The sequence below is a fragment of the Staurois parvus genome, unplaced genomic scaffold (assembly GCF_062004578.1).
Source record: "Staurois parvus isolate SC_StPar_1 unplaced genomic scaffold, SC_StPar_1.0 ptg000172l, whole genome shotgun sequence".
NCBI lineage: Eukaryota > Metazoa > Chordata > Amphibia > Anura > Ranidae > Staurois > Staurois parvus.
In genome coordinates this window covers 9,794,562-9,821,463 of record NW_028317968.1, presented here as the reverse complement: position 1 = coordinate 9,821,463, position 26,902 = coordinate 9,794,562, and the positions used below count along the sequence as shown (strand labels likewise).

At 38.4% G+C, this 26,902-nt stretch overlaps 1 protein-coding gene across 1 annotated transcript in view; it reads left to right on the top strand.

Annotated features, from left to right (window-relative positions):
• Window positions 1-26,902, top strand: part of LOC149462635 (uncharacterized) — a 460,266-nt gene that overhangs the window by 297,232 nt on the left and 136,132 nt on the right. Inside the window, exons 22-24 of the mRNA XM_089676647.1 lie at window positions 3,552-3,717; window positions 7,513-7,674; window positions 9,303-9,466. Coding sequence (XP_089532773.1) covers window positions 3,552-3,717; window positions 7,513-7,674; window positions 9,303-9,466 — 492 coding nt within the window. The remainder of the gene's footprint in view (window positions 1-3,551; window positions 3,718-7,512; window positions 7,675-9,302; window positions 9,467-26,902) is intronic.

The window sequence follows — 26,902 nt, the reverse complement described above, 5'->3', positions numbered from 1 at the left end:
ATAGTGTTATGTTTTTTTTCATATTGCTGTATTAAATACTATAATAGATTTCTCAGCACTCAGGTAGATACATCAACTTTATTCCCACTCCCCTAGCTGCTGGGAATTCTTGTCCCTTTGGACAGATACCATGAAACTTTAAGTAATCCATGCTTTCAAAAACTTAGACACCCCGTAAAAGCATGCGCTTTGTGCAAATCCCACAAAACAATAAAAGTCCAACATCTAAATCTTCCCTAATGTGATACATTTTTCCTTCTTCCATTACAAAAATAATAAACTTACCAGATTAAATCACCAGATATTTTGATCCAAAAAGACAGTTATGCAACGCGTGATAAAAAAAACCCACGATTCTCCAGATATGCTCTAGGGGACCTGAGAAGTGAAGTATTGGGGCTGCTATGTGCACAACCATTTGGCAGAGAAGGTAAGTATAATATGTTTATTATTTTGAGAAAAAAATATGCCTATACAATTACTTTAAGAAAGGCAAACGTCTTAAAGCTCCATGTGGTACTCAGATAGACAAGATAAAAAAAGTAAAACGTTCATAGTGCTGTATTACCTAAAAACTGCTGTTTATTAAGTGCTAAAAATGCTCACAAAAAGCAATATCCCAAACAACAAAATATCCCAAAATAAGAAAGATGGCGACTACTGTACTTCTGGTTCTGGTCCTCATTGACATGTTTTATGTTTCATCACCTGATGTCTTCTTTTGAAAAATTCTTAATAAATTTTTGAGAGTAAGGTATAGTGTTTTCTTAAGTAAATGCATATTTTTATGATTGTAATGTTTACCTTAATTTTATGACCTTTTTGCAAATTTTTGCTAGCTTGTTTTACATGTTTTAATTATTTTATTGCATAACTTAAAATTAAATAAATAATTGTTGGGTATCAGTCTGGACTTCAATAGTTTAAATGAATTAACTACCTCACAAACTTGCACTGTGAGAGGGAACACTCAAAAGGAACCATTTCTTAGTGCTATAAGGGAGAAAACAAAGAATCTACGCAGATGGTGCAAATGTGGCTGTCCCATGTACCAAATGCGCTCAATCTTTTATGCTCTCTTTCACATCCTCTCTTGTTATTATTCCTAAATCCATCTTTTTCCTACTTTCTTCAGTTTTCTTTTTTCTTACCACCCATGTCAGCCAATAAATAAAGAATAAATAACTGGTCTTTTTAGGATTCAAGTCTTTACAACCAGTAAATATCTAAAGTTTTGGAAAGGCTTACTGCAATGCACAAATGGTATTAGACTCAAGTGACTGTGAACTGCTGCATTCATAGGAATGAATATGGCATTTAATATTAAACTACATCCTTTTCAAAGAGCAGCTGCAATAATCAGATATACATGTGGATTCTAAAACCGTCTTCATTTTGCAAATGATAGTCATTGGCATATTTAGGTCAGAGCACTGGAGCACATCTATGTTCATCTGAAAAGTGCTCAAGCATGTAGTATTGTGTCACAAATGCAAACTAAAAAGGGAAAGAAATTTTGTGCCCTGTATCTCAGAACAGAATCTGCTCCAGGCCAACAGTATAAGTGGGAGGATCTGCACAAAGGGTATATCAAAGTAAAAGGAAAAAATTGTAGCTGAGAGACAGCCAGGAAAATATTAGAACTGTGGAGTTTTTCCCTAGAAAGTCCCCACACTACTCTAGTACACCTCAAGGAAACAACCTGCACATATAAAGCAGTATTTGTCTACTTGTGGATTATTCATAAACAACACTTTCAGGCTTATTAAAAAAAGTTATACAAACGAAATGAGGATATGCAGCATATTTCCCATAGCAGACAACCAAATGTAGTTTTTCCTTTATTCATAATTATGAAAGATGTTTGCTGATTGGTTGTTTTTGAATTATGTACTTTGCCATTTTTCTTTCTGTTATTAAGCATGGTTGTATATAAGTAAACAACCCTTTGTATATTTTCTTAATTATAAGATCTATGGGTATTGTGAACTTGCTGAAAAAAAGCTACATTTTCAGTATTTGTTTGGAAGGGTCGTGATTGTACCTGTATATTCTTTGTTGTTGTTTTGTTGGCTTTTGGTTTTATGTATCTCACTGTATTTTATAGATGTGCAGATGTAAAGAGACACTATCACTTTGCCAATGCAGGAAAAGCTGACAGTCTCACTTTTAGGTACGGAAGAGCTGGTTTCCTACTCCCCTGTGAGAGTGTTAAAGTCTAGCAGCCAATCACTAGACCCAAGCACTGTCACATGACTGGGGAAAGGTTGTCACCACTCCTCTTGGACACCACCAAGAGAAAGGACTGCTGGTTAGGTGAGAATAGGGGATCATGGGCCCTTTGCAGTAACACTTTTTGCCCGTAATAGACAAGGTGACAGCGTCTTTTTAAAGAAAAGTCCAGACTTCTTTGGCTGGATAAAAAGTAATTGATGGCTCTATTTTCTTGCAGCAGAGCATCTTAAGCTGGGTATTTACCTAGAGCAGTTAGTTACACATAATATTTACCCTTTGATGACCAGGGGCCATTGAAACCTAGATCCCCGTGAAGGTTAAAGTAAACTAAACCCATCAATTTAACTGTTTCCCAAAACTCTCACAATTGCTAAGATGGCAGCTTAGTAGAAAGAAGGAAAAATCGAATTGGCCGCACATCCAAAAAGATATCACCTTTATTATAGAAATGTAATAAAAACAACTCCAAATACACGATGAATAAGCGCTGGATTTAGAGTGAAACCTGTTAGCTGAATCTGCTGTCTTTCCGTACTGTATTTGTTGTTGTTTTTATTACATTTCTACAATAAAGGTGATATATATTTTTGGATGTGCGGCTAACCAGAGTTTTCCATCTTTCTACCATGGAGCCTGTGATGGACAGGTCCGGCACCTAAAAGTGTGTCAGTGGAGGTGGAGAGGGAAATTACCTTGAGCGGTGTTCTGAAGATGGCAGCTTCCTGGGCTGTAAAGGATAGGAGGGTGTAATTCTGCTTTAAGTATTTTGGTGCCTCTATTACTCTTTATTCATGAGTTTGTTAACAGAGTTTTATGGTTCAACACTACCTACTGAGACAAAAATACAGTAATTGAGCTCCTAAGATTATAATTTGTATTTCTTGGAGTTCCAATTTAAGTTCACCTAAAGCTCTGTAATTGTACTTTAATCCTCTTATGGTGACCACTCGACGTTCTAGCTGTTCTGATATCTACTGTAATATCAGTAATAAACCTGTGGTTATGTATGAAATAAGTTCATGTACATCAAGCTAAGAAACAGCATAAAGCCATTGTGCATAGCGATTTACTGCCGTTCTCATTGTCCTTTTTATGCTGCTCCCATAGCATTTTATTAAAAGCTTCTGCAGCTGAAATGTATAAAATTTGTTTCAAGAACAGTGTATGCAGTCCAAGCATGAATACAAACCATTACAGACATCATTATGTTGATTTAGCAATGCTGAAGCAGCATAACATATGGCAGTGTATACAATGCCAACTATTCTATTTTTGCCAATCTTGTCACATTCTCTATATGCTTTCTCTCCTTGCAGAGCTCAGAGCCTGTGCCCAGCTATGCTTCAGGATACTACTTCACAGATGACGCCAAGCCTACAAGGTCGGAAATGGAGATCATGTCCACATTTCAAAAAGATACCTTGTTCCCTATGCAGGTGAAGGATATGTCACAACAATTAATGGAGAAAGAGCAGAACCAAGGTATACAGACAACAGACTGGCATGCTATGGAAGGAAAAAATGTTGACACTAATTTTTTCCCTGGCATTAAGCAGTCACTTTATTTCCTTTTACATTTTAAACAAATAACATAATGAGAAGCACTACATTTACAAGAAAAAAGCACAGGCACAAAATAAGCCATGAGTGGCAATCAAGTATTTTGCCAACTCTCTTCAGGAGCCTTCCTAGAACAATACAGTTCCACATTAAGCTGTGCATCTATCTTGCGCTGTTACTGTATGCTTGGATAAGTTCTATTAATAGAGTGTTGCAGTGTTGAATTCAGTAGAATTTGTGGGAATCTGATTTAAATATTATTTTCACATACTAACATCTGTGAATGGAAACATCAACACAAAATCTCACCCTGGTGCGCTTATAGAGAACAATAAATAATTCAGGCTGTCCCTGCCCTGGATGGGGCTTACCCCTTGATGTTCCTGCCATAGTCACATGCATACTAAGCTCATTTTGGGAAGAAGTAAATAACCTTACAAGTATGCTTTAGGACTGTGGGGAAAAGCCTACTCAAATATGGCAAATATGCACAAGGTGTAAATGGTAAAGGTATGTGAGTGCACTAAGAGGGGGGGGGGTTGAAGAAGGAGCTATGCACAAAGGTAACCAAGATAAAACCTCAATCAATTCAATATAGGTGCAGTGCTAAATATTAACAATTAAGACCATAAAATCTGATAAAAGGGTAATGAATAAAAGTTTATAAATGAGCATAAATTAGTAAACAATTCAAAGGTGACTTTCAGTGTTCTTAAGGTGCCTGTTTTCTTGGTGGGCTGGTGCTTGTGCAATAGTTGTAGAAGAATTGCGCACTCACCAGACGCGCAATGTAAATGCACCCATAAACATATATCCAGATGTCATCAGGGTAAGCCAGGTAATGGGGTAACTTCCCCATTTAGGGGTAAAGTTAAAAATGATGCATCATAAGTAGTACAAGAATGCTGAAATGTCAGGACTAACCGTCCACACTTAAAGATGATGTCACAGCGTAATTGGCTCCTGCTTACGCGTTTCGTGCGCACACGTCTTCAGAGGGGATTTCCTAGGGCTACTACTTAAGATGCATCGTTTTTAACTTTACCCTTAAATAAATATATGCTTTACCTTACTACACTTTAAGCATGTCTTTGTCTTAAACTCCCTGGGGGAGTATTAAATTTCAGACGCCCTGCACAAGATCCATCCCAGTATCCAGAGAGGGAGCCTCCTGCACATCTAAAGAGCAGCACCCACTCATCCTTTAAGGGGAGCTCTGGCTGTTTTAGATCACCAGTAAAAGCCTCAGGATCCATTTGATGTACCATCCCACCCTTCAGAGGGAAGTTTCCCCATTACCTGGCTTACCCTGATGACATCTGGATATATGTTTACGGACGCATTTCCATTGTGCGTCTGGTGAGTGCGCAATTCTTCCACAACTATTGCACAAGAATCGGCCCGCCAGGAAAACAGGCACCTTAAGAACACTGAAAGTCACCTTTGAACTGTTTACTAATTTATGCTCATTTATGAACTTTTATTCATTACCCTTTTATCAGATTTCATGGTCTTAATTTTAAATAATATTTAGCGCTGTGCCATTATTGAATTAAATATACACAAGGGTCAGGCCTATGATGCCAGTTTTAGGATCTTCACCTTTACCCTTTTTTTTATACAGCCTGATCATGTGTCTAACACAGCTTCTTATTTTCTGGGACACAACCTCATGTGTGTGACAAAAACTCATCCTTTGCTCATCAGACTTCATCTTTTACCTGATGCAGCTTTATTCCACATGATGAGGTGACAGTATCATGTGTCTTGTGAAAACTTATCACTTAAAACTTATCACATCTCTTCTTTTATTACATGTTATGTTATCCCCTAACCCTCATCCCCATATATACCATCCTATTGTCTCACAGTTGATAAATGCTAATCTTACATCTGAAATATCATATTTTAGGGCCAGTTCACACCATAATTTCTGTATTCCGGATGCATTTCTGCATGCACGTTTTTGATGCATTCCAGTGTGCTTTTTCCCCTCTTTCTTCATTTTAATTGAGGACATATGCATTACGGTGTATTTTTGATGCATTTTGCAATGTTCCAAATGCATTTCATACAGAAAAAAATGCAACAAATTCTACTTTTGTTGACTGCACTGGAACACACTGCACGGGTGTTAACTAGGGCCACTGTAATCCATGTTAAATGTTGACGTAGAATAAAAACGCACTGGACTACATCTGGTGTGAACCAGCCAAAATCTCACCTTACAACAGATACATCAGCTGTCCTTTATCAGGTAAATTGTTCTCCTATATGCAAATGAAAAAAACAAAAAGAGGGAGCACTCAGCCTCTTCCTCAGAGCCCTCAAAACGCGTCAGCCAGTTGGTCATCCAGGGTTCCATCGTTGTGGACTCAGATGCTACATGGATTGAACACCTTTGTGTATTGCGATATGCCTATGTTTTATATGTCCATTGTGAGTATGATATCTACTTTTTTATTCTTTCAATAAATATTTTTAAACGATAATGCACTAGGCCGGTGTGCCCTCTTTTTTTTTTTTTTTAATTTTCATTTAGTGACTTTGGACTACCCCGGTCCGTTGAGGGCAGCAAGCAGTACATATTCCAGAACATTCACATTGTCATTATAGCCTCTGCTGAGTCCATCCCCAGCACAGGAGTAAAAAAATTTGCTGAAATTGTTCTCCTATATCTGACATAATGTTTTTTTTTTCATCTGATAATTTGTCATGCTACAATTGACATAGTATCATTGTGCATCTAAAGCCTTGTACACATGGGCTGAAAATCTGCTGAAATCTTTGCATGTTCTCCCTGTGCCTGCGTGGGTTTCCTCCGGGAACTCCGGTTTCCTCCCACACTCCAAAGACATGCTGGTAGTTTAATTGGATCCTGTATAAATTGGCCCGTGTATATGAATGTGAGTTAGGGACCTTAGATTGTACGCCCCTTGAGGGTTAGGGACTGATGTGAATGTACAATATATATGTAAAGCGCTGCGTAAATTGACGGCGCTATATAAGTACCTGAAATAAATAAATAAGTCTGTCCATGTGTACAGCTGTTTGTTCTACAGAAACTGGTCTCACAACCAGCTTCTGTTGAATGGGCATGTTGGAAAACCAGCATTTGATCAGAGCTGACAGCCAATTGTCAGTGTGTTCTGGTGGGGGAGCAGTCCCCCTGTCAGAACAAAAAGGCACAGTGAGAGAGATATCCGTACTAAGATTGCTTGTTTAGTACTGCGATCATTTATTTATTTTTTCTTCAGCCCACTGGGTTGAACGAAAAAGACGTCTAGTGTGTACCCAGCTTTATACAGCCTCATCCCCCATCAGATACAATACAGTCATTTGATATATTAACATCACAATAAACCATTTTTTTTATTGTGGTTGGCTTGCCTTTATTGGAAAAGTCCCAAAGTTTTACTGAATGTGTAATGTTCTTTATTATGTGGTATTTTGTTAATACCAAGTACTTTACAGAATAAGTCAAGACTTATAGTATTACTATACTATACTATAATTAATATATATATATATATATATATATGTATATATATATATATATATATTAGGATACTATATAATATACTATACTATTTTTACTATACTATATTAATATGGTATTACTTATTCTAGAATAGAGAACAAATGCTATTGTAATGTCATTTCTTCTATATATTGAGATTGATTGATAGTTCGCTATTTTTTTTATTATTATTACAGTTCAAGAAAGCAATATGATAGATTGGTATAAGAAAAGGATTGGAGGTGATAAGTCGTCTTTCCTACAGCCATCACTTAGCTATTGTAGCATTCATCATGCCGTACGCTATCAGCAGCAAAGTGGCTTACATCTGAAAATTAAACAAGCATTTGGACTTGAAGGTTAATTACACCTTTAATAAACTAAAATTTCTTTTCTTTTTTTATTTATTCTGTTTGCATTTACTATACTCAGATTAATTTACAGATGATTTCTGATTGCTTACACTGGTGCAGTTTTTATGTCATCTATGTTTTTTGCATGTCATTAGTGAATAAAACTGATAGAATATAACAATGAACTGCAATTACCTCTTTGGAATTGTGTGCTTGCTAAGCAGCTACAATTCTTTATGATTAGCTCTAAAGTTTTCACACTTGTTCAGCAAACCCTCATAACAACTAGCAGTTCACCATTGTTCCTATGTACTTGGTCACATTATTATCCCTAGAATGTGTCAAAACATTCTATTAAACATTCAGTTGTTGCATTAGTATATTTTAGTATGTTTTATACTTGGGAACCATGTTGTACACAAGATGTAAAAACTATTCAGTTTTTATTTTTGGATAAAATGAGGATGGGATGGGATGGGATGGGGTGGAATTTCTGTAAAGTGTTGTCTTTATCCTCAAAAAGGAGACATTTTTCAGAAGGGACATGAGAGGCAATGTCGCAAATGGGGACATAATGTCCTGATACAGGTTCCAAAGCTTCTTTTTTGCTCCTAATGTGCCCATTTGGGGGATTTCACCTCACCTCCCTTCCATCTGACAAATAGGCAGGAAGTGAAGATAAGTCTCCCAAATGGAGACAAATGTAGCAATAAAAAATGAAAGATGTTTTAAGCCTCTCCCACTACATACAAAGCTAAAAAAAAGGTTTTAATTGCCATTTAAACATGGCTGTGTAGTGAACCAACTTTAGTTTTGCTGGTGCAATCTGCATTGCACTCTGTGAAAGAATATTTCAGGTTGGCTTTGACTTGATGTTTACAAAGTATTCATTGATTTTAAGGTCCTTACATTCCAGAAAAAGAGTGCAACTAAATATTCATAAAATTCACATATGGTTATTGTGTAGTCCACCCAAGCTCCTATCTAATTTTTTGTACATTCTGGAGAGTTGCGTCACCCAATGACTTGGCTGGTGAAATCGCTGCACTTCATAGCTGGGGTAATAACAAAACATTCCCACACTTACTAATGAATTTGTTAATTATTTTAAGGAGAATGCAAAAGGCATGGGAACACTCAAAGACCCCAGTGCAAATGGGTACAGAGCGAAGAACTTTGGTAGAGAGTTCAGCTTTTTGCAGAATTATAAGAAACCAGTTGTTGACCCAGTCTATCAAATACCTTTTGTAACTAAAACATTTCCTTTTGCTTGAATTATCCTTTTAATGAAAGCATACAAAAATATACAGTTGCTAATGAAAATTTTGGATTGGTTGCTGTAGTATTGCTTCCAATTTTCTCCTTTTTAAATAAACTGTACCTAATTTATGCTTTATGTTGCCTTGTGATTTGAATTTGATGCATTCAGCTGACTCCATCACTAGGAATCAGTAATCCACAGCATTTGAAGTCATTGTTATCTATTTCAATAAGTACAGACAATTACCAACCTTTTGACACATGAAATCTGCCTGTGTATAGCTGGCATTAGAACATGATAATTGTCAATTGCTTGAATATACCAGCTAAGTTTATATTATTCTTTTTTTTCTTTTTCTGTTTCACATAATAAGTGGAAGGTCTGTACATCAATGCCTTTGCTAGAATTCTAAAAGGAGCCCAAAGTATACAGTTACCTGAGGTGGCACAAAACTGGGGAGGAGAGGAGAAATTTCTGACAAGACAGCATGACTTCACAAGCCTGCAGACCTCACCAAGGTGGACTGATCCTTCAACGGCAAGTGTCCAATAGATAATATTGCGGCTTAGTAAAAAAATATGCATGATGTTCCTACTGCATGACTGGCAAACACACCTTTGAATTTCTCACCCAGCACATTAGCTTAAACTGCTTTTGTTCTTGTCTCTCAGATAGACAATAACGTAAAGATCACCATGTACCCTTTGTAAATACAGCGAAACATTGTAAATATCACAGAGCTTGCAAGGCATATGCTTTAAGCACATGACCAAGTTTCAAAAAGTGATAGAACTTTCGATAAACTACATTTTAGGCAGAACGTTGTGGTTGTGATGGTGGGTTGGTGCTAATCATAACGGTCACATGATCAGAATGCCCGCCTCCGCCTCCCAGCATTTAGAACCTCTTAAAGGACCAAGAGGCACTGGTGGAAAGGAGTTATTTAACTATAGAAAAAAAACATTGGAGATAATTTCTTTCAACATAACCTTGAAAATAAACGTGAGAATGACAATACGGATATTATAACCTAATGGGATTGATTTACTAAAACAGGAGAGTCCAAAATCTGGTGCAGCTGTGCATTGTAGCCAATCAGCTTCTAAGTTCAGCTTGTTCAGTTAGGCTTTGACAAAGAAACCTGAATGCTGGATGGTTTCTATGCAGAGCTGCACTGGATTTGGCACTCTCCTGTTTTAGTAAATCAACCCCAATATGTCATAAGGTTATAAACAGTTAAAATAATCCCTATTGCTCAGATACATGGTGCTTGTACTCTGTGCATATGACAATACAATTTAAGTAATTAATCTCTTCAAATGGATGACAAATATATTCACTACAAGTACCAACATGATTTCATGACTGATTTCAACTTATAAAAGTCAAAAGAGTAATGATAAGTTTGGTGATAGACTGGTAATAGATGCCATTATCTTCCACTCTGCTGTGAGCACAGTATCAATATCCTCCTCTCTACTCTCTCGCAGTGCCAAATATTAAGTTCAAATTTTGATGCCAGTTTCAAAAAAGTAGGAGAGTCCATAATGTATAAACCATTTTATAGCATACTGTATAACCCATTAGGAGCAGCACATGGTTTAGTTGTTAGCACTTATACCTTGGGGTCCTTGGTTTGAATCTCTGCCAGGAGACTATCTTCATGGAGTTTGCATGTTCTCCCTGTGTTTGCATTGGTTTTTCTTTTGGTACTGTGGTTTCCTTCCACAATTCAAAGACATGCTGGAGGGTTAATTGGCTCATATCCAAATTGTCCCTAGAGTGTTTGCCAGCCCCAAGCCCGACTAATGAAGAGAGAGTTAAGGATATACCTGGTGACCTACATCATGAAAAAATGTAAAGTTCTCAAGCATATCAAACATGGTGCCCAGAGAGCTAACACATAGAATTGCTGAGAATTGTATACAATTATATAAATATAAACATACATAAAGCATTAAAAACAACCTTAAAATCTTCTGTTAAATCTATTGTAAATGAAGAATCCCCCTATGGGACTTTAATGCAGCAACCATGTCATTACACATGTTATTACTCAAAAGAACTTTTTTTAAAACATATGCTTTTATTACATAGACATACTTGTAGAAGATACATAATCTTTAAAAAAAAGATATTAACTTTGATGGATATTGCAAAGATACTTCCTTTACAGAATAACAAAATTCCAAAAAGGTAGTCCGACGCATTTCAATAATTCCACTTTTTTTTATCTTCTTCAGGGGGCATAAATACAAGAAAGATTTCTAGGTAAACACATAGGAAAGAGTGATAATTTATACACATAAAGCTAGTTAATGACATTGATAATATTAACATTATGGTACTTACAAGGGAATTAAGCAATCAATATTAATCAGAGCAATCATAAAATCATGATATCCAAGATGAGGCTGCATGGTCCAAAGTTTTAGTGGCGTGAACCATCGGAAGAACAAAGGTGGTCAGATATCCATCTCATAGTGCTGTTGTCAACAAGAGAGCATCAAATGACCCTCTATATCCCTCTATAATTATCACAGAAAATATAATATAAGTTAGATATGAGGCCTATGCAGCAAACCATAAAATTAATATTTCCAATATTTTGGTTAGTATAAAGAAAGACGCTAACCGTATTGGGGTTATGGCCAGTAAGCAACATGAACCAAAATATAGTAGAGAAAAAAATCAACCCATTGGGATTGAGGATCCAGATTTTTCCCAATCTCGAAAAAATAAGTGAAGAATTTAAAAAGGGAATGGGAAGAGAACTTACAGCCATGTTCACAGAAAATTATGTCCATAATGACTATGGAATATAACAAACAGATGTCTTTAGACAAAGATATTGAGAATGCAGAGAAACTATTATCAGCTTTTAAAACAAATCCGCTATATCCTGAATTGGAGAGAAAACTAAGAGGGTTTGGCGAATTTGAACAAATATATACTGTCTAAGAAAGAAAACAAATTTTGGCGAGATAAAACAGCATTCTTGGAAGGAAAACCATATAGGTGGGCAATTCCTCAACACACTTATCCCCAGAAAAGAAGATATCCTCGTATTTCACATGACACACAAGGTGTTTCACAAATTAATATGCTTTCTGATTCCTCTTCCTCTCTATGGATTATTGGCCCTCCAAATTTGCATCTTAAAAGGAATCGTAACAGTTGGGGTTCCTTTGGACAAGAGGTAAAAAAACATTCACTAGATATCAACTCTACACATCTTAACGACAACACACTAGGTGAGTCACAGAGGTTCACTATGCGACCCTCTCACACAGAAGGTGAAGTGACAGGTGAGTCGGAATCTTCTTTTTCTAATTCTTCTAGCACAGTTAGTCAGCACACTTTTAATTCCTTAGGAATTTAGCAATCCCATCCTTCTGCTTTTTTAGGTTGAACATGGGGGAGAGGTCTCTGACGGGGGAGACTAGTTCGGGGCATAGAACGTTACCTGACTCGAACCTAACTACTACATTAAATATTGTTAATTTGTCCTCCTATATGCTAACTCAAACCGAAAAAGATTTGTTGACTCATGGGTTGAGTTTTTGCCCACACCAGAACGCTGATTAATTTGAAGTAGTTAAAGATCTCCAGTTATTTGCCAGAAAACTCTCCCTTAGGTGTGCACATGCTAAATCAGACAATAGAACAGAAAGAGTTGATTGGTCCTAGTTCTCCAGTAGGGAATTCAGAGCCCTGAGGGATCTGACTCTCCTGCTGAAGGAAAGCCAATCAGATATTTATTAAGCAAACATTAAGAGATATTAAAAAACTCTCCTATAATCAGATAAAAAATGGTAATTTGTCACAGATAGATCAAACAGCGTTGCATGCTTTACAAGAAAATTACATCACAATTAAACCGTCTGATAAGGGTGGTAACGTAGTGATTATGGACAACGGACAATATAATGAGAAGTGCTATAAGATAATGCTAAACAATAGTTGGTATCATTCCATCCCTACAACCTTGACTGAAAAATTTGTTTTGTATTTTTTTGAGCTGATTGATCATGCCCTGAAGGGTGGTATAATTCAGAAAGAATTGTGGGAATTCATTAGGGTAAAATTTCCCAGAACTCCCACTTTCTACAGTTTACAGAAAATACATAAGGATCCAAAAAATCCCACAGGGCACCCAATAGTTTTGGGGAATGGAGGTCTGACAGAAAATTTAAGTTACATAGTTAGTCTGGCTGAAAAAAGACAAACGTCAATCCAGTTCAACCACTAAAAAAAAGAAAAAAGTTATAATCCTACACCCACAGTTGATCTAGAGGAAGGCAAAAAACCCAGCAAAGCATGATCCAATTTGCTCCTGCAGGGAAAAAAGTTCCTTCCTGATCCCCCGAGAGGCATTCAGATATTCCCTGGATCAACTTTACCTATAAATAGTAACCATTTATATTCTGTGTATCCAAGAAAGAGACCAGGCCTTTTTTAAAGCAATTCACTGAGCTGGCCAGAACCAACTCTTGAGGGAATCTATTCCACATTTTCACAGCTCTTACTGTGAACAAACCTTTCCGTGTTTGGAGAATAAATGTATTTTCCTCCAGATGTAAAGAGTGCCCCATTGTCCTCTGTGATGACCTCAGGGTGAATAACTCTTCACCGAGTTCAATATATGAACCACTGATGTATTTGTTCATGGTAATCATATCCCCCCTTAATCTCCTCTTCTCAAGAGAGAATAAATTCAGTTCCTCTAATCTCTCCTCATAGCTGAGCTCCTCCATGCCTCTTAAGTTGTGTAATGGACTCATATTTACAACCTCATGTATCATCACTACCTTAATTCGTGAAGGATACAACTATTTTTTTACAGATTGAGTATTCCAGTATCTCCAAGGAGGTATTTTTGATCACCACTGACAATTCCCCACGATCACGGTATGTCAGCTGTACGACAAATTCTTTCTCAACGATCAATTCAGGATTGGCCCATGAATGATTTTGTATTGGCGGGTTTAGATTTCATTCATCATTATAGTTATTTTTCATTCGATGGTTTCCACTACCTCCAGGTGCAGGGCGTGGCTATGGGGACTTTCTGTGTCCCATCCTACGCCAATCTGTACCTGGGGGAGTGGTTCCTCTCAGACAAGAGCCTCCTGTTGTACACATGCCACATGTCCATGTGGCATAGGTACATTTACAACGTTTTCCTCGTCTAGCAGGGGCCTGACCAAATGCTGTTGGAGTGTTTCAACAAAATGAATGTTAACAATTACAATCTCAAACACTATCCTGCATGCATCCTGACATGATTGCTGCATTAAAGTCCCATAGGGGGACTCTTCATTTACATTTATGTTGGGGATGAGCAGCTAGATACTCGACTCTTCTGTTAAATCTATTTTCCCAAAAGACTTCAGCAGATTTTATGAGTTATAATTAAATAACAAGAAGGCAGGGTAATTTGGTATAGTATAATCTGTGAATTTCTGCGATATCTGCCATACTTCTGCTCAAAATAAGAATAAAGAACATAACCTGAACATATGCAGAATGTTACCTCTAGTCTCCCTGCAACTCCAGCATGCATCGGAGAAGTTGGTGAAAGACTGCTGGAGTGCTGTACCCCTGCATCAATATCTTAAATCCCAATTCCTCATATTTTATGCTAATTGAGGTTTTGAATTTTTTTTTAACTTTTTTTTTGTTTTCCTTCACCTGGACCATCATAAAGAAAGAAATGCCACCATGCTAAAAGATGTGAAAAGACATAACAAAAAACATATTTACTCCTCCTTGCAAGCTCTTCTTTTTGAGAGTTTTCTCACTTTTTTCCTCCTGACAGCCATTTTAAGGGCAGAAGATTCAGTCTATACTTATTTACTGGAGTTCTAACATGCCTCCCTTGTCCATGTGATACTAGACATCATCTGAGTAAAGGGAAAAAAGTCTTTGCCAGAAACCTTGTGAGACCCTACAGTGGACATGTACAGTCTAGATTTCAGAGGAAGGCAGTGGGTGAGGTAGTCATCCCAGGATGCATCTGTATGGCCCTGCCTACATCACCAGTGATTCTAGAGACCACAAAGTGCAATGTAGTTAAAGCGGAACTTCACCCAAAAGGGGAAGTTTTGCTTTAAGTCCTTCTCCCCCTCTCCACTACCATATTTGGTATACTATTTTTTCTGGGGGGAAGGGTACCTAGTTTTGACAGAATCCCACTTCTGTTTGGATCACCTATCCAATCTGAACAGAAGTTTGCCCCCGCCTTCACCCGCGGGTTTCTGGGACATGTCACTTGTCTGTGGGACTGCTCATAAAGCACAGCGCGGCTTGTGCATGTGCAGTAGGAAACCAGTTGTGAAGCTCCCAGCTGTCACAGCCAGCTTCCCACACTAAAGATGATGGTGCAAGGAACCCGAAGACCGGCAAAGAACCAGTTATGGTAGGGACAGCACTGGCTCAGAATGATCAGATTAAGTAAAAAAAAAAAACAGCAATATTGCACAATAAAGGAAAGCCATCCAGGGAGATATAAGCTTACATAGCTTCAACAGTGCCAGCAGTGAGCCAATGTTGGTGAACAAGACTGTATTCTGACCACTAGTGACTCCAGTAGAGCTGTAAGGATCCACTGTCAATAGGTATCTGGCTGGGTCCAATAGGATTCCGGGAGTCACTCAGTAACTTGCTTGGGCTCAGAGGAGGTGCCATCAAAGATCTTCCGGAAGGAGTGCCACTAACTGGATCTGGAACTCAGGGTGGAGCGCAAGGGAATCCAAACATACTCATTGGTGGGACTTGTCCTTTCTGAAAAAAATATTTAGAGTTAAATATTTAGAATAAAAAAGCAATGTAATTTCTTGGACATAGATCTGAAAAAAAGAATGGGAATTAATAGCAGAATTCTTTAAAATGGAATAATACAGAGGGAATGTAAACTAGAACTTGCACATACATTATTCCAAGAGAAAGATGGGGTGACAAGGAAATTTACTCCTTGTGCATCTTTTCAAAATGGTTATCCGTTTTGGACAGAAACATCAGAAAATTTGAAGGCAAGTTGGTATATAAATACTGTAAATATAAAAAAAACTTGCAAACTGAAAAGAGACATTGAGGACTACAAATGGGATGCGTTTTTAACTGGAAGGTTCCTAAAATAAATGATAGTAAGGAGGGGTCCATTAGGACCACAGGGATTCCTAAAGCTCCAATAAAAACTGGTAGGGGTTTCCAAAAACATCTTAAAAACAAAGGCAATGGCCAAAAGAAAAACAGAAGTAATGAAGCCTGGTCAAACCCTCCCCCACCCCCATTATTGAGAAAACAGGCACCAATGCCCTGGAGGATAATCCCCTTCTTGGGTATGGTCAGAATACTCATCTTGCGAACAGTAGTAATAAGATTGATACTGATAGCGCATCTGGTATTGGACTAGAACATGGGATCGTTGTCAACACTAATACTCTGATGGGATCTCCGAGATCCACAACCACTTTGGAAACCATTTGGGGTAATGCTGCTCTAGTTCCTTCTTGTTCCTTTCTTGTTCTGGCTGGTTTATTACCAATGATCAAGCAAGAGAGCATGTGTTCTATCTGCAGTAAATTGGCTTGTGCCTTGTTTTAAAAGTTTAGTGTCACAGAGACTCAATTGGTATTCCAGTCTTGGATTTGACATGGTGAAACTTTATGCAAGTAACTATCCTCTAAGCGCTTTTGGGACAGCCTAGTAGAAAGCATATATCCAGAGGATGTGCATCTTTTCAGTATTCATTTGCGAACATAAGAGCAAATAAACAGAAACTTTGTTCTGCATGGGAGCTGTAACAGAAGTTGTTATAAATATTGAGAAAAAGTACTTCTGGTAAAAAAAGAGCTGCAATACCCATTTTTTGTGTAAGAAGGGAATTTATGCTTATCCAGTAGTTGCTAACCTGTAGATACAGTCCACCTTAACTGAGTGATATCTAGAGCACAGGGTGTGGTAACATAGTCCCATTTTTTTAAGTCGAGAAGTAATATGATATACAGTATTCCATTTAGGAAATTTAATTGAACCAGTCTATGCTGGGTGCTAATGATATCAGTGGACCAGGTTTGCTGCATTTCATCCTAGAGATCATCAGCTTAAGAGGATGACTGGACTGGATCTCTTTTGTTAGGCATTAGTCAGTAACTGAATACCCTCAGTTTGGAGCACAGAGTAGAGGTCAGTGACAACTTTACTTTGAGTAGAGCCTCGAAAAAGGTTTTTTAGCAGAGTGGATTTAGTGTGTGACAGCAACAGATATTAAATAACTTCCTGTTAGGAATATCATAATTGTGGGTTTGAAAGCTGATGAAGGATCAATTTAGAAAGATATATGACAAGGATTCCTCTGGATGACTATCAAATAGTTTCCAGATAACTCCTGTAGATTGGGATTAAACCACATATGGTGAAATACAATTCCAGTCATACACTAGCAATGTTATAGCTCTATTACATGCTAGGACAGAGGTTTATGAAGGTGACATTTGCTGAAGCAGAATGCCAGGAGCCCTACTGATTAAACTGTGTAAAGTGATCCCACAGTTGCTGCTGCAGTAACAGTGGCAACATTGTCACCACAGGCAGCCAACCATTTTTTTATGAATGTTATTTGGGAGGCCAAATATTTGTTAAGAATGTTGGAAGAATGTTTTGGAAATAAAGACAGCTGATGCTTTAAATGAAGACTAGTATTTCAGGAAATTAATCATATTTGATTGATCCTACCTACTACTTTATAAGGAATAGTAGACCAGGTTTGCGGTTTGTCCTCCATAAGAGTGACAGTTGGAAGTATATTAATTGGAATACATTTAGAAGCTTGTAATGGATGGAAATAATGAAAATTATTTATGTTTCAATAGTTTTTATTGAACAATTTTTCAAAAGTAAGTATTACAATATACAATGATCCATCAGAACAGGGATATGGAAACATGTCTCTAATAACAGAGTTCATCAATCAAAAAACACATAACCAAAGATAAAGTACTCCATATGAAGTTATCGGGAAGTCTAAACCCAAGGTACAAATCCTTTAGGTGGCACGTTGGAGAAAAAAGAAAATAAAGAAAAGGAAAAAGAGAAAAAAAAAAGAAGAGGAGAGGGTCAAGATGGGGGATTCTAAGGCGCAGAAATATAATGCATCCACGGATCCCATGTTTTTTCAAATTTTTTGGTATTATTATATAGTATACAGGTGAGTCTGTCATTGATCATAATCCAGTTCAATTTATTCTTAACAACATCGAGAGGGATAATCGATTGCTTCCAATGTCTAGCCATAGTAATTCTCGCTGCCAACAACATGTAGGTGATCAATTGACGAGACTGTGTAGAACATCCGGGAATTTGTGAAAGAGAGCCATCTCTGGAGATCTGTGAATATTTACAGTACCTCCAATTCACCGAAGTTAAACATGCAAATCCAGAATCTGGTTGCCAATGGACATTTCCACCAGATATGAAACATAGAACCCACCTGGCCACAGCACCGAAAACATAACGCTGAAGTAGACGGATGCATCTTCGCATCCGAGTAGGGACCAAGTACCACCTCAACAACGTTTTATAATTAGCCTTAATTAAAGTAGTATGGATTGAAACTTTCTAAAGTGCCAGGACGATGTCCTGCCAATCTGAAAGTTCATAATGGACATTCAGGTCCCATTCCCAATGTTCCATATAGGGAAGTTTACTATTTGGGTCAGTGAGGAGAGCATATACTGTGGAGACACGGCTTCTAGGGAAATCCATATTCTGACATGAGAGTTCAAAGTCAGTAAGTAAGGGTGATTCATCCAATAACCTAAGTTTCACGTGGATAAATGAAGCAATTTGATGATATCGAAAAATTTTGGCAGTGTGCATTTGCAACTCGTCCTTAAAATACTGTACTGAAAGCATCCGATCACCCTTAATATAGTCCCCTGTACACAACAATCCTTGGGGCCAAGACCAGGCCAGGTACAAATTTGGGATTGCAGAAGATCGGAGCCAAAAGTGTATGTGGGGACGATAATGATTTGCGACGCCGCACTCTGTCCCAAACCGTCAACGAATGCAACAGAGCAGGTTACAATATAGGAGGGTGTAGTCGATTGGGAAGCCAAAGCAATGAGCCAACTGCTAGCGGATGGCAGGAGAGAGCCTCAATTGAAACCCAGAGAGGGGTGGGACCCTTAGCCGTGGTATAAGACAACTGATTAATTTGAACAGCTTGGAAATACGCCTGAAGATTGGGAAGGTCAAGCCAACCTCACAATTTAGAAGCATATAGTGTTTTTTTATTCAAATAAGGTCTTTTATTGTCCCAAACAAAGCGGAAAACCCCAGCCTGTATTTGCTGCAACTCTCGTTTTCGAATCTGTATTGGTAAAGTTCTAAAATAGTATAGTAGTCGGGGTAAAAATGTCATTTTAATCGAATAACTCTGCCAAACCATGACAAGGAATAATCAGCCCAATGGCAAAGGTCGTCTTTGAGTTGTTTAAAAAGGGGGGGATAATTAGCTTGATAGAGGGTCTCGACTGAAGCCGTCAGATGGACTCCTAGATAGGGTAAAGATTTGCTAGCCCAATGAAAATCATAAGTTTTATAATAATTATTTGGAAGACCATCGGGGCCCCGGGGATTTATGTGATAATAGCAATTTAATAACTTTGCTAAGTTCCACTTCAGTAATAGGCTGTTCCATAAGTTCCCTATGGGTCTCGGTGAAGGAAGGAAGACCTGATGCCTCTAGAAAGTTTTTGATTGAGAAGGACTGAGCTGGTTGAGGTCGGCCATACAGGGAACCATAGAAATCATGAAATTCCCAAAGGATCTTCTGAGGGTCTTGTGTGATGGGACCCCCCGTAAGCCTAAGTTTGGGAAGTGAATGTACATGCTTAGGGGAAAGTTTATGTGCCAATTGGGAAAACGGCCTGTCCCGCCACGTGAAAAATGTATGATTCATCCAGCGTAATTGTTTTTCCGCTTTAGTGGTGAAACAAAGATTTAGTGCCAGTCAAGCCTGTTTTACTTTAAATAACAAGTCTGGGGTAGGAGCCGTTTTATGTTGGGTGACTAAGGCCTCATATGCTTTAGATTTGGCAGAAATCAATTCTGAGCTTTTTTAGTTCTAGAAGACAGTTGAATAAAAAACCTCTTAACAGAAGCCTTGTGGGCTGCCCAATTAATTGCAGGAGTCGTATCTTGTTTTATTAAGTGCAAAATAAAATTTCAAATGCTCCCCTACATCTAGGCAGTAGGACTCATTACTAAACAAGGACTCATTTAGACGCCAATGTGGTTTGGCCAATTTATCTGTTAAATTAGAAAGCATCAGCATTACAGGGTCATGGTTCGACCAAGGCATCAAAACTATTTTGACTGAATGGAGTTTAGAGATCATTTCCGAGGGGAGAAAAATATGATCGATACGAGAATAATGATTATGAGCTCTCGAAAAATGAGAATTATCTCTGGAGGTGGGATTAGCCTCTCTCCACGCGTCAATTAAATTGTTACGATACAAAAGTTGTGCAAAGTCATGTTTAGGAGGGGATTTAAGTTTGCCCATGTGAGATTTGTCTAGTGTATGGTCTAATGCTAGATTTGAATCCCCCGCCAAAATAACATCACTTTCCAGTTCAGCGCAGGGGCGGACTGACCATTTGGAAACTCGGGCACTGCCCGAGGGCCCGGGGTCAGTAGGGGGCCCCATGAGATACAAAAGAGGGGGGTTGTGAAAAGAGATTCATAAAAAATTGGTTACATCATGGACAGAATGCGAGTAGTTCCCAAAAATTATGCTTTATTACACAATAATTATAGACAATAGGGTAAATACCCTGGTTCACTATCACCTCAGTATGAGATAATACAAAAAGACCTAAAATCACATAAAAGCAACATCAAGACCGGTCTTATTCATTAATGTGCTGCATATATAATGACAGAAACCTGTCTAGTGCATTTGCAGCACTAACACATTGGTTACACCACCAGTAGGGGGTGTGTCAAAAAATTGTACCATCAGGTATAATGTACTATACAATTCTATGCAATAATAGCTGATAGCAGGCACCATATATTAATAACAAAATTACCCATAACCCAATCAAGGCAAAGGAATAACCCAATCAAGGAAAAGTAGCTAATTGTGTAGAATTATAAACTAGCACCCCTACTGGACACTGATAAGAACAGATACTACACTTGATCTTAGCTGAGAAGCGATTCACTTGTGCCTTTACTAACAGTTGCAAAAGGGGGTAAGTGAAAACAGATGCTGTGGCAAGTAGGCCATGTCTTGACGGTGCTTTGCAGTCTTACTCATGGAGACTGGAGATTTTTTTCTTTCTGCAGCCCATCCACCAAGCAAATCCTACTGTTGTAACGTTATGGTTATAGGTCAGCCATGCAGATAAGTAGGCAAAATTTGTGGCTGCAGGGTAGAATTTAGAAGTAGTCTGTCAAAGCTGCGGGAAAGTGCAACTGGGTACATTGTGGGCTCCTTCTAAGAAATTTTATTTTGCATATGGCCTGTTGTGGTGGTTTATGTAAGGATATATATTATTTATAAAGGGCGTGTCCCTTTCCCTTAGATGAAATATTACAGTGCCTCCAGCCGTTAAAATACGGCAAATATTTAGTAAATCAATAATTTGGACACCTTGATAATTTGATCACCACTTATTATTATACCTTGAATTCTTTTAGCCAATATGATTTCGTACCATACACACAAAATTTGCCTTATAATAGATAAATATAAAAATTTATTTATGTACAAAAATTATATATATATTAACACAAAACACAAAAGACTGGTGATAAATGAATATTGGTACACACAATCAAAAATATATCCTACCAATGTAAGACACAATAATAAGGTCTCTAACTAATTACATCAATCACAAATTTAAATGATACGGTATTTATTAAATTTATTAATAATTAATAATTTCGAATATCTCAAGGGTTATATTCTTACACGCCGTGGCCATAGGCCTGCAAGAAGTAAGCCCTTGATATGTGATACTCTGGTTATTAATATTCAATAAATTATGAAATATGGAAAAATTTATAATATGGCAATCAACAATTTTTTCTTAACAGTAACACAGTATCTGACTACATATATCTAACTATCCAATATTGTTGTACTACACTACGGTAATTTTTATGATTCTACACAACAGAGGAAATAATTAATCCAAATCAAATAAACATCTCACCACACCCGGACGTCAGACTAGGCAACTCTCCCGTGGATTTAGCTGGCAGTGGAACGCCTTTAGACTGATATATAGGCAAGTGATAGATTCAATAGGGGAGAATGTAGGAAGTTATAAGTTTAGAGGTTTAAAGTTTTAGGAAGTTTGAAAAGATGGAAGAGTAGTTATTTCAGCAGAGATCTTCTTCAGATGTCAGGTCTTTCCATGAGGTCTTTATGAGGGTTCTTTTTTTTTTCATGAGGTTTTCTTTTTCTGTTACAGCACATGGGCTTTTTATATCCACTAGTCCATTGTTCTAAGATACCTTCCCACCAGGCTTCCTGATTGGCTAGTTGAGAAATGTGTGTACATAAGCTATTTCTCACCTGCCCGCCAGGTGGCGGTCATGTATCACAGAACAATGTGAGTATTTGAGATGACTCATACCTTGGGTGGAATCTTCAGGTAATTTCAGGAATAAAATATACGGCTCTATCCAGATATAGCAGTGATACCTATATTATTCTAAATAGGGACCATGGAATATAGGTGTATATTCGGTTATTCCTCCTTGAAGTATCATCCTGTTTGTTTCCTGATAAGACATGTAACTAATGCTAGTTTATAATACATCTTACTTCCCATCATCTCAATACTCAAGTTAGTGATATATAGTTCCCATTGCTGAGTATTTAGTGGTGTTTAAAGTCTATGACATCTTATTTATAATCTGTTTTTGTAGTACATTTTTGTAATGATATACAGTGAACTTTTAACTTAAATGTCCTGAATTTCACCCCTTGGTTTCAGCATCAACATTTCCTCTGTGTAGGGAAAAAAATCTCTGTTTGCCTAGCCCTTGTATCGGACTCATGGTAAACAATTGTTAATGCTTTCACCCTTGGTGAACAATAGTAGATAGTAATAGTTTCAGAGGTTTGTTGGTTCATCACACTCTACAGGTTTTGGTTAAGCTTCCAAACAGTTGAGTTCCCGTCTCATTATTGTTGAAATGTTTACAAGTCAGAGTCCTATGTGTTTGACTTTCTGTAGATGCATTCTTCTTACTTCCATATACAAATAGTCCTTGTTGACAGTTTAAACAATCCCATTGTCTTGGAAAAGTCTTAATTCCCTGTTCTCTTCAGTTCTTTAACTAGAATTCTTGAAGGTTTAACCAAGACAAAATTAACTCTTAACATCCGGTTCTGCTGAGCTGTTTGCTATATAACATTATGTCTTGATAAAAGTCATATTTTTGACATGATTCCAAAAGCCCACAACAAAATCCCCCTTTGTTTTTTGGGGTATAGGCACGCGTAGAGGGGTGTCTGTATCGAAAAAACATGAGTGAGGCTTTTGGCTAGAGTGATTGTTCGTCTTCTCCGGTGAAGGGAATGAAATAATAAAAAAAAATTTTCCGATAATAAAATGGCAGCGGTAATGCTGGTTGTTCCTCAACTTGACTCGGCGTCTTTAGATGGACACTTCCGATGACGATCCTGGTCTTGTGATGAGACCGGCCTGGCCTGGCACATCCACCTTGGGGTCCATGGGTCCTCCGCACGACAGGTCTCTTAGACGGTCTCCTAGGCGGGTCTTTTCCTCTGGACTGGCCCTTGGTGGCCTGGGACATCAGGTTATCGTCTCCGGATCGATCTCTGGCATCTGGTCTTTCCCACAGGACATTATAGCTTCCTTCTAGGGTCCGGTCATTGACACCTCCGATCGCCGGTCTGGTCATAGTCTGGGCCTTCCTTTCTAAATTATTAAAATGAACAGTTTGAGTAATGGATATACATAAAATTATGTTACTGGATCCTGTAAGGCAAAATATGAATTATATGTTTAAAGGAAGTTTAAGAATGATCTCAATATCTCCAGATAGGAATTGGTGGGTTTAGTCTTCCAACAACTGCAATTGAGACTTCGGATGGCAAGCACGTAATTGATTGATGTGCACCCATCTATCACTGATTTCACCATACCGTGTCACCTGCAATTTATATGCGACCGGAGAGATTTTATCAATGATAGAGAACGGACCTTTCCAAGATGGAAGGAATTTCCGTTCCTTGATCTGGTCTCTTGCAAAGTTGTATAGATAGACCTTGTCACCAATCTCATATTCCTTCTTGGAGGTTTTGAGATCATAGTATGTCTTAGCACTAGTTGCAGCTCTTTCCAAATTTCGCTGGGCAAAGGCAAAAGCATATTGCAGATGTTTACGTAAATCCTCTATGTACTGGTGTGTGGTGGTAGCATTGATCAAATTTTGATCTGTAGTGCGATACAATAAGTGCTGGGGCAGTACCATCCGTCTACCTGTCATCAGTTCAAAAGATGACATTTTTGTAACTGTATTCGGAGTAGCCCTCAACGCCATCAGGACCAGCGGGAGTTTGACATCCCAATCTTTACCTGTTTCCTTAACAAATTTCTTAAGGACATTAACGATGGTCTGATTGTATCGTTCTACACCACCACTAGAGGCTGGCCGATAGGCGATATGCAATTTCCTTTTAACCCCCAAAATTTTCCACAATTTGGCCATCACTTCGCTAGTGAAGTGCGATCCTCTATCAGACTCTATCCTCTGAGGTAAACCAAAACGAGAAAATACATGATTTATTAGCAATGCAGCACATGTCTCGGAGCTGTTATTTGGTGCTGGTATACATTCGACATACTTGGTGAATAAACATGTAACTGTTAACATATACCGATTTCCTCGTGAAGATTTTGTTACTGGCCCAATAAAATCCATCTGAAGGTCTGACCAAGGCATACATATCCCCCTCTTCTGGAGAGGTGCTCTGTGAGTTGGCTTGGTAGGTTGAAATTGGGGACATATTAGGCAACCTTGGCAGTATTCCTTCACATCACGTAACATATGAGGCCAGTAGGCATAATCCCGCAGGATCTCATACGTGATCTTCTCTCCACGATGACCGGAAGTGGGAGCATCATGGGCATGCTGTAGCATCAAACCTCTAAATTTAAGTGGGACGACCCATTGTTGTACGCCACCCTTTGAGGTTCGTATCAACAATCCCTGGTATAAAGAAAATTGGGATTTGGATTTCATTAAGATACGTAAATCCTCCTTCCCACTACATACTTCCTTATTTATGGGATTTTGGTTGGGATCTTCTATATGACTATAAAACAAGCCAATTATTGGGTCTTCTTTTTGGGCAGTAATTAAATCCTCACTAGGAGAATCGTGACTCCACTGTAATGCATTCGGATCACCAGCTGTTCTGGCCTGTTGCCTGGTGACAGCTTCAACCTGTACGGTACCTAAAAATTGATCAATGTCTAACAGTTCACCGGTGATTGCCCCTTCCTTGGCTAGAGAATCGGCCAGATCGTTCCCTTCTTTCTCGGCACCTAGAACCTTGGAGTGGCCTTTGGTCTTCTTGAAGTGCAGGGTGAGATCATTGAACCTTACCAGTTCATCGATGTGACAAAAGAGCTTACCATGTTTCACGGGTTTGTGATTACTCTTGTTCATGTTGTTTCGCTTCCACCTAGGAAAATACTCCACAAAACTATTCCTGACATAATTGGAATCGGTTATGATGGCACACTCTTTAATGTTGAACTCTATAGCCATCTCAACTGCTCTAAGAATTGCAGTAAGTTCAGCAACCTGACTGCTTTTTGGTCCAAGTTTGTATCCCACAGAAATTGGGGTGACACCTTGGGTCCAAACGATTCCAATACCTGCCACTAGTTGGAGCTGTTCCCCATCCTTGTGATGAAAAGCACAACCATCCACATATACACACGGCAGCTGTTTACAGTATTCTTCATCATAAACCTTGTAGGGAGAGAACAGTTGTTCTTCCAGAAAGTCAGTGTCCGGGGCCTCCATAGCAGGCGTAGTTGCGGAACAATCATGGAGCTCGGCTAGGCCCTGGGCTACTGGACTTTCCTTGTTCTGTTTGTACCGAATTTCAAGAGGCCACCCTTGCAAAGACAAAGTCCAAGCAGTGATGCGGCTATTAGACACATTTCCTCCCTTGATACGTTCACTCTTTAAATACTGTAAAGGCTGGTGTGCCGTTTCAACAATGATTCTCTCTCCCTGAATGTAACTGCGAAAATTCTGTAATGCCCACACGGTGGACAATAGAGCTTTTTCACAGTCACTGAACTTTACTTCAACCGGGGACAAAGTTTTACTGGCATAGGCAATCACCTTACTGACATCATCACGTTTCTGGTAAAGAACAGAACTCATACTTACCTGCGTAAACCCTGTCTCTAGATAGAAATTTTTACCCCCTTCGGGATATCCGAGACACGGCGCTTGTGTGAGACGTTCCTTTAATTCCTTCATGGCGTCCTCCTGTTTCTTACCCCACGACCATTCGACATCCTTCTTCAGTAGGTGAAGCAGTGGCTTGCTTATTTCGGCGTAATTGTCAATAAACTTACGCGAGTAGTTTACCATACCTAGGAATGATCTCAATTCTTTAAGGTTAGTAGGGACTTTACAGTTCAGAACCGCCTCAACTTTCTTCTTTTGTGGGTTCAAACCTTCAGCAGTAACTTCATGGCCTAGGAAGTTTACCTTCGTGCGACACCACTGGGCTTTTTGTAAGGACAGTTTTACTCCTGCTGCTTTTAATTGGCCCAGGACATGCCGAAGTTCTGTAATATGTTTGGTCATATCTGTACTTTTGATCAGGATATCGTCCACATATGCCAACGTCCCCCTTTCGAAGGCGTCTGGCATGGCCTTGTG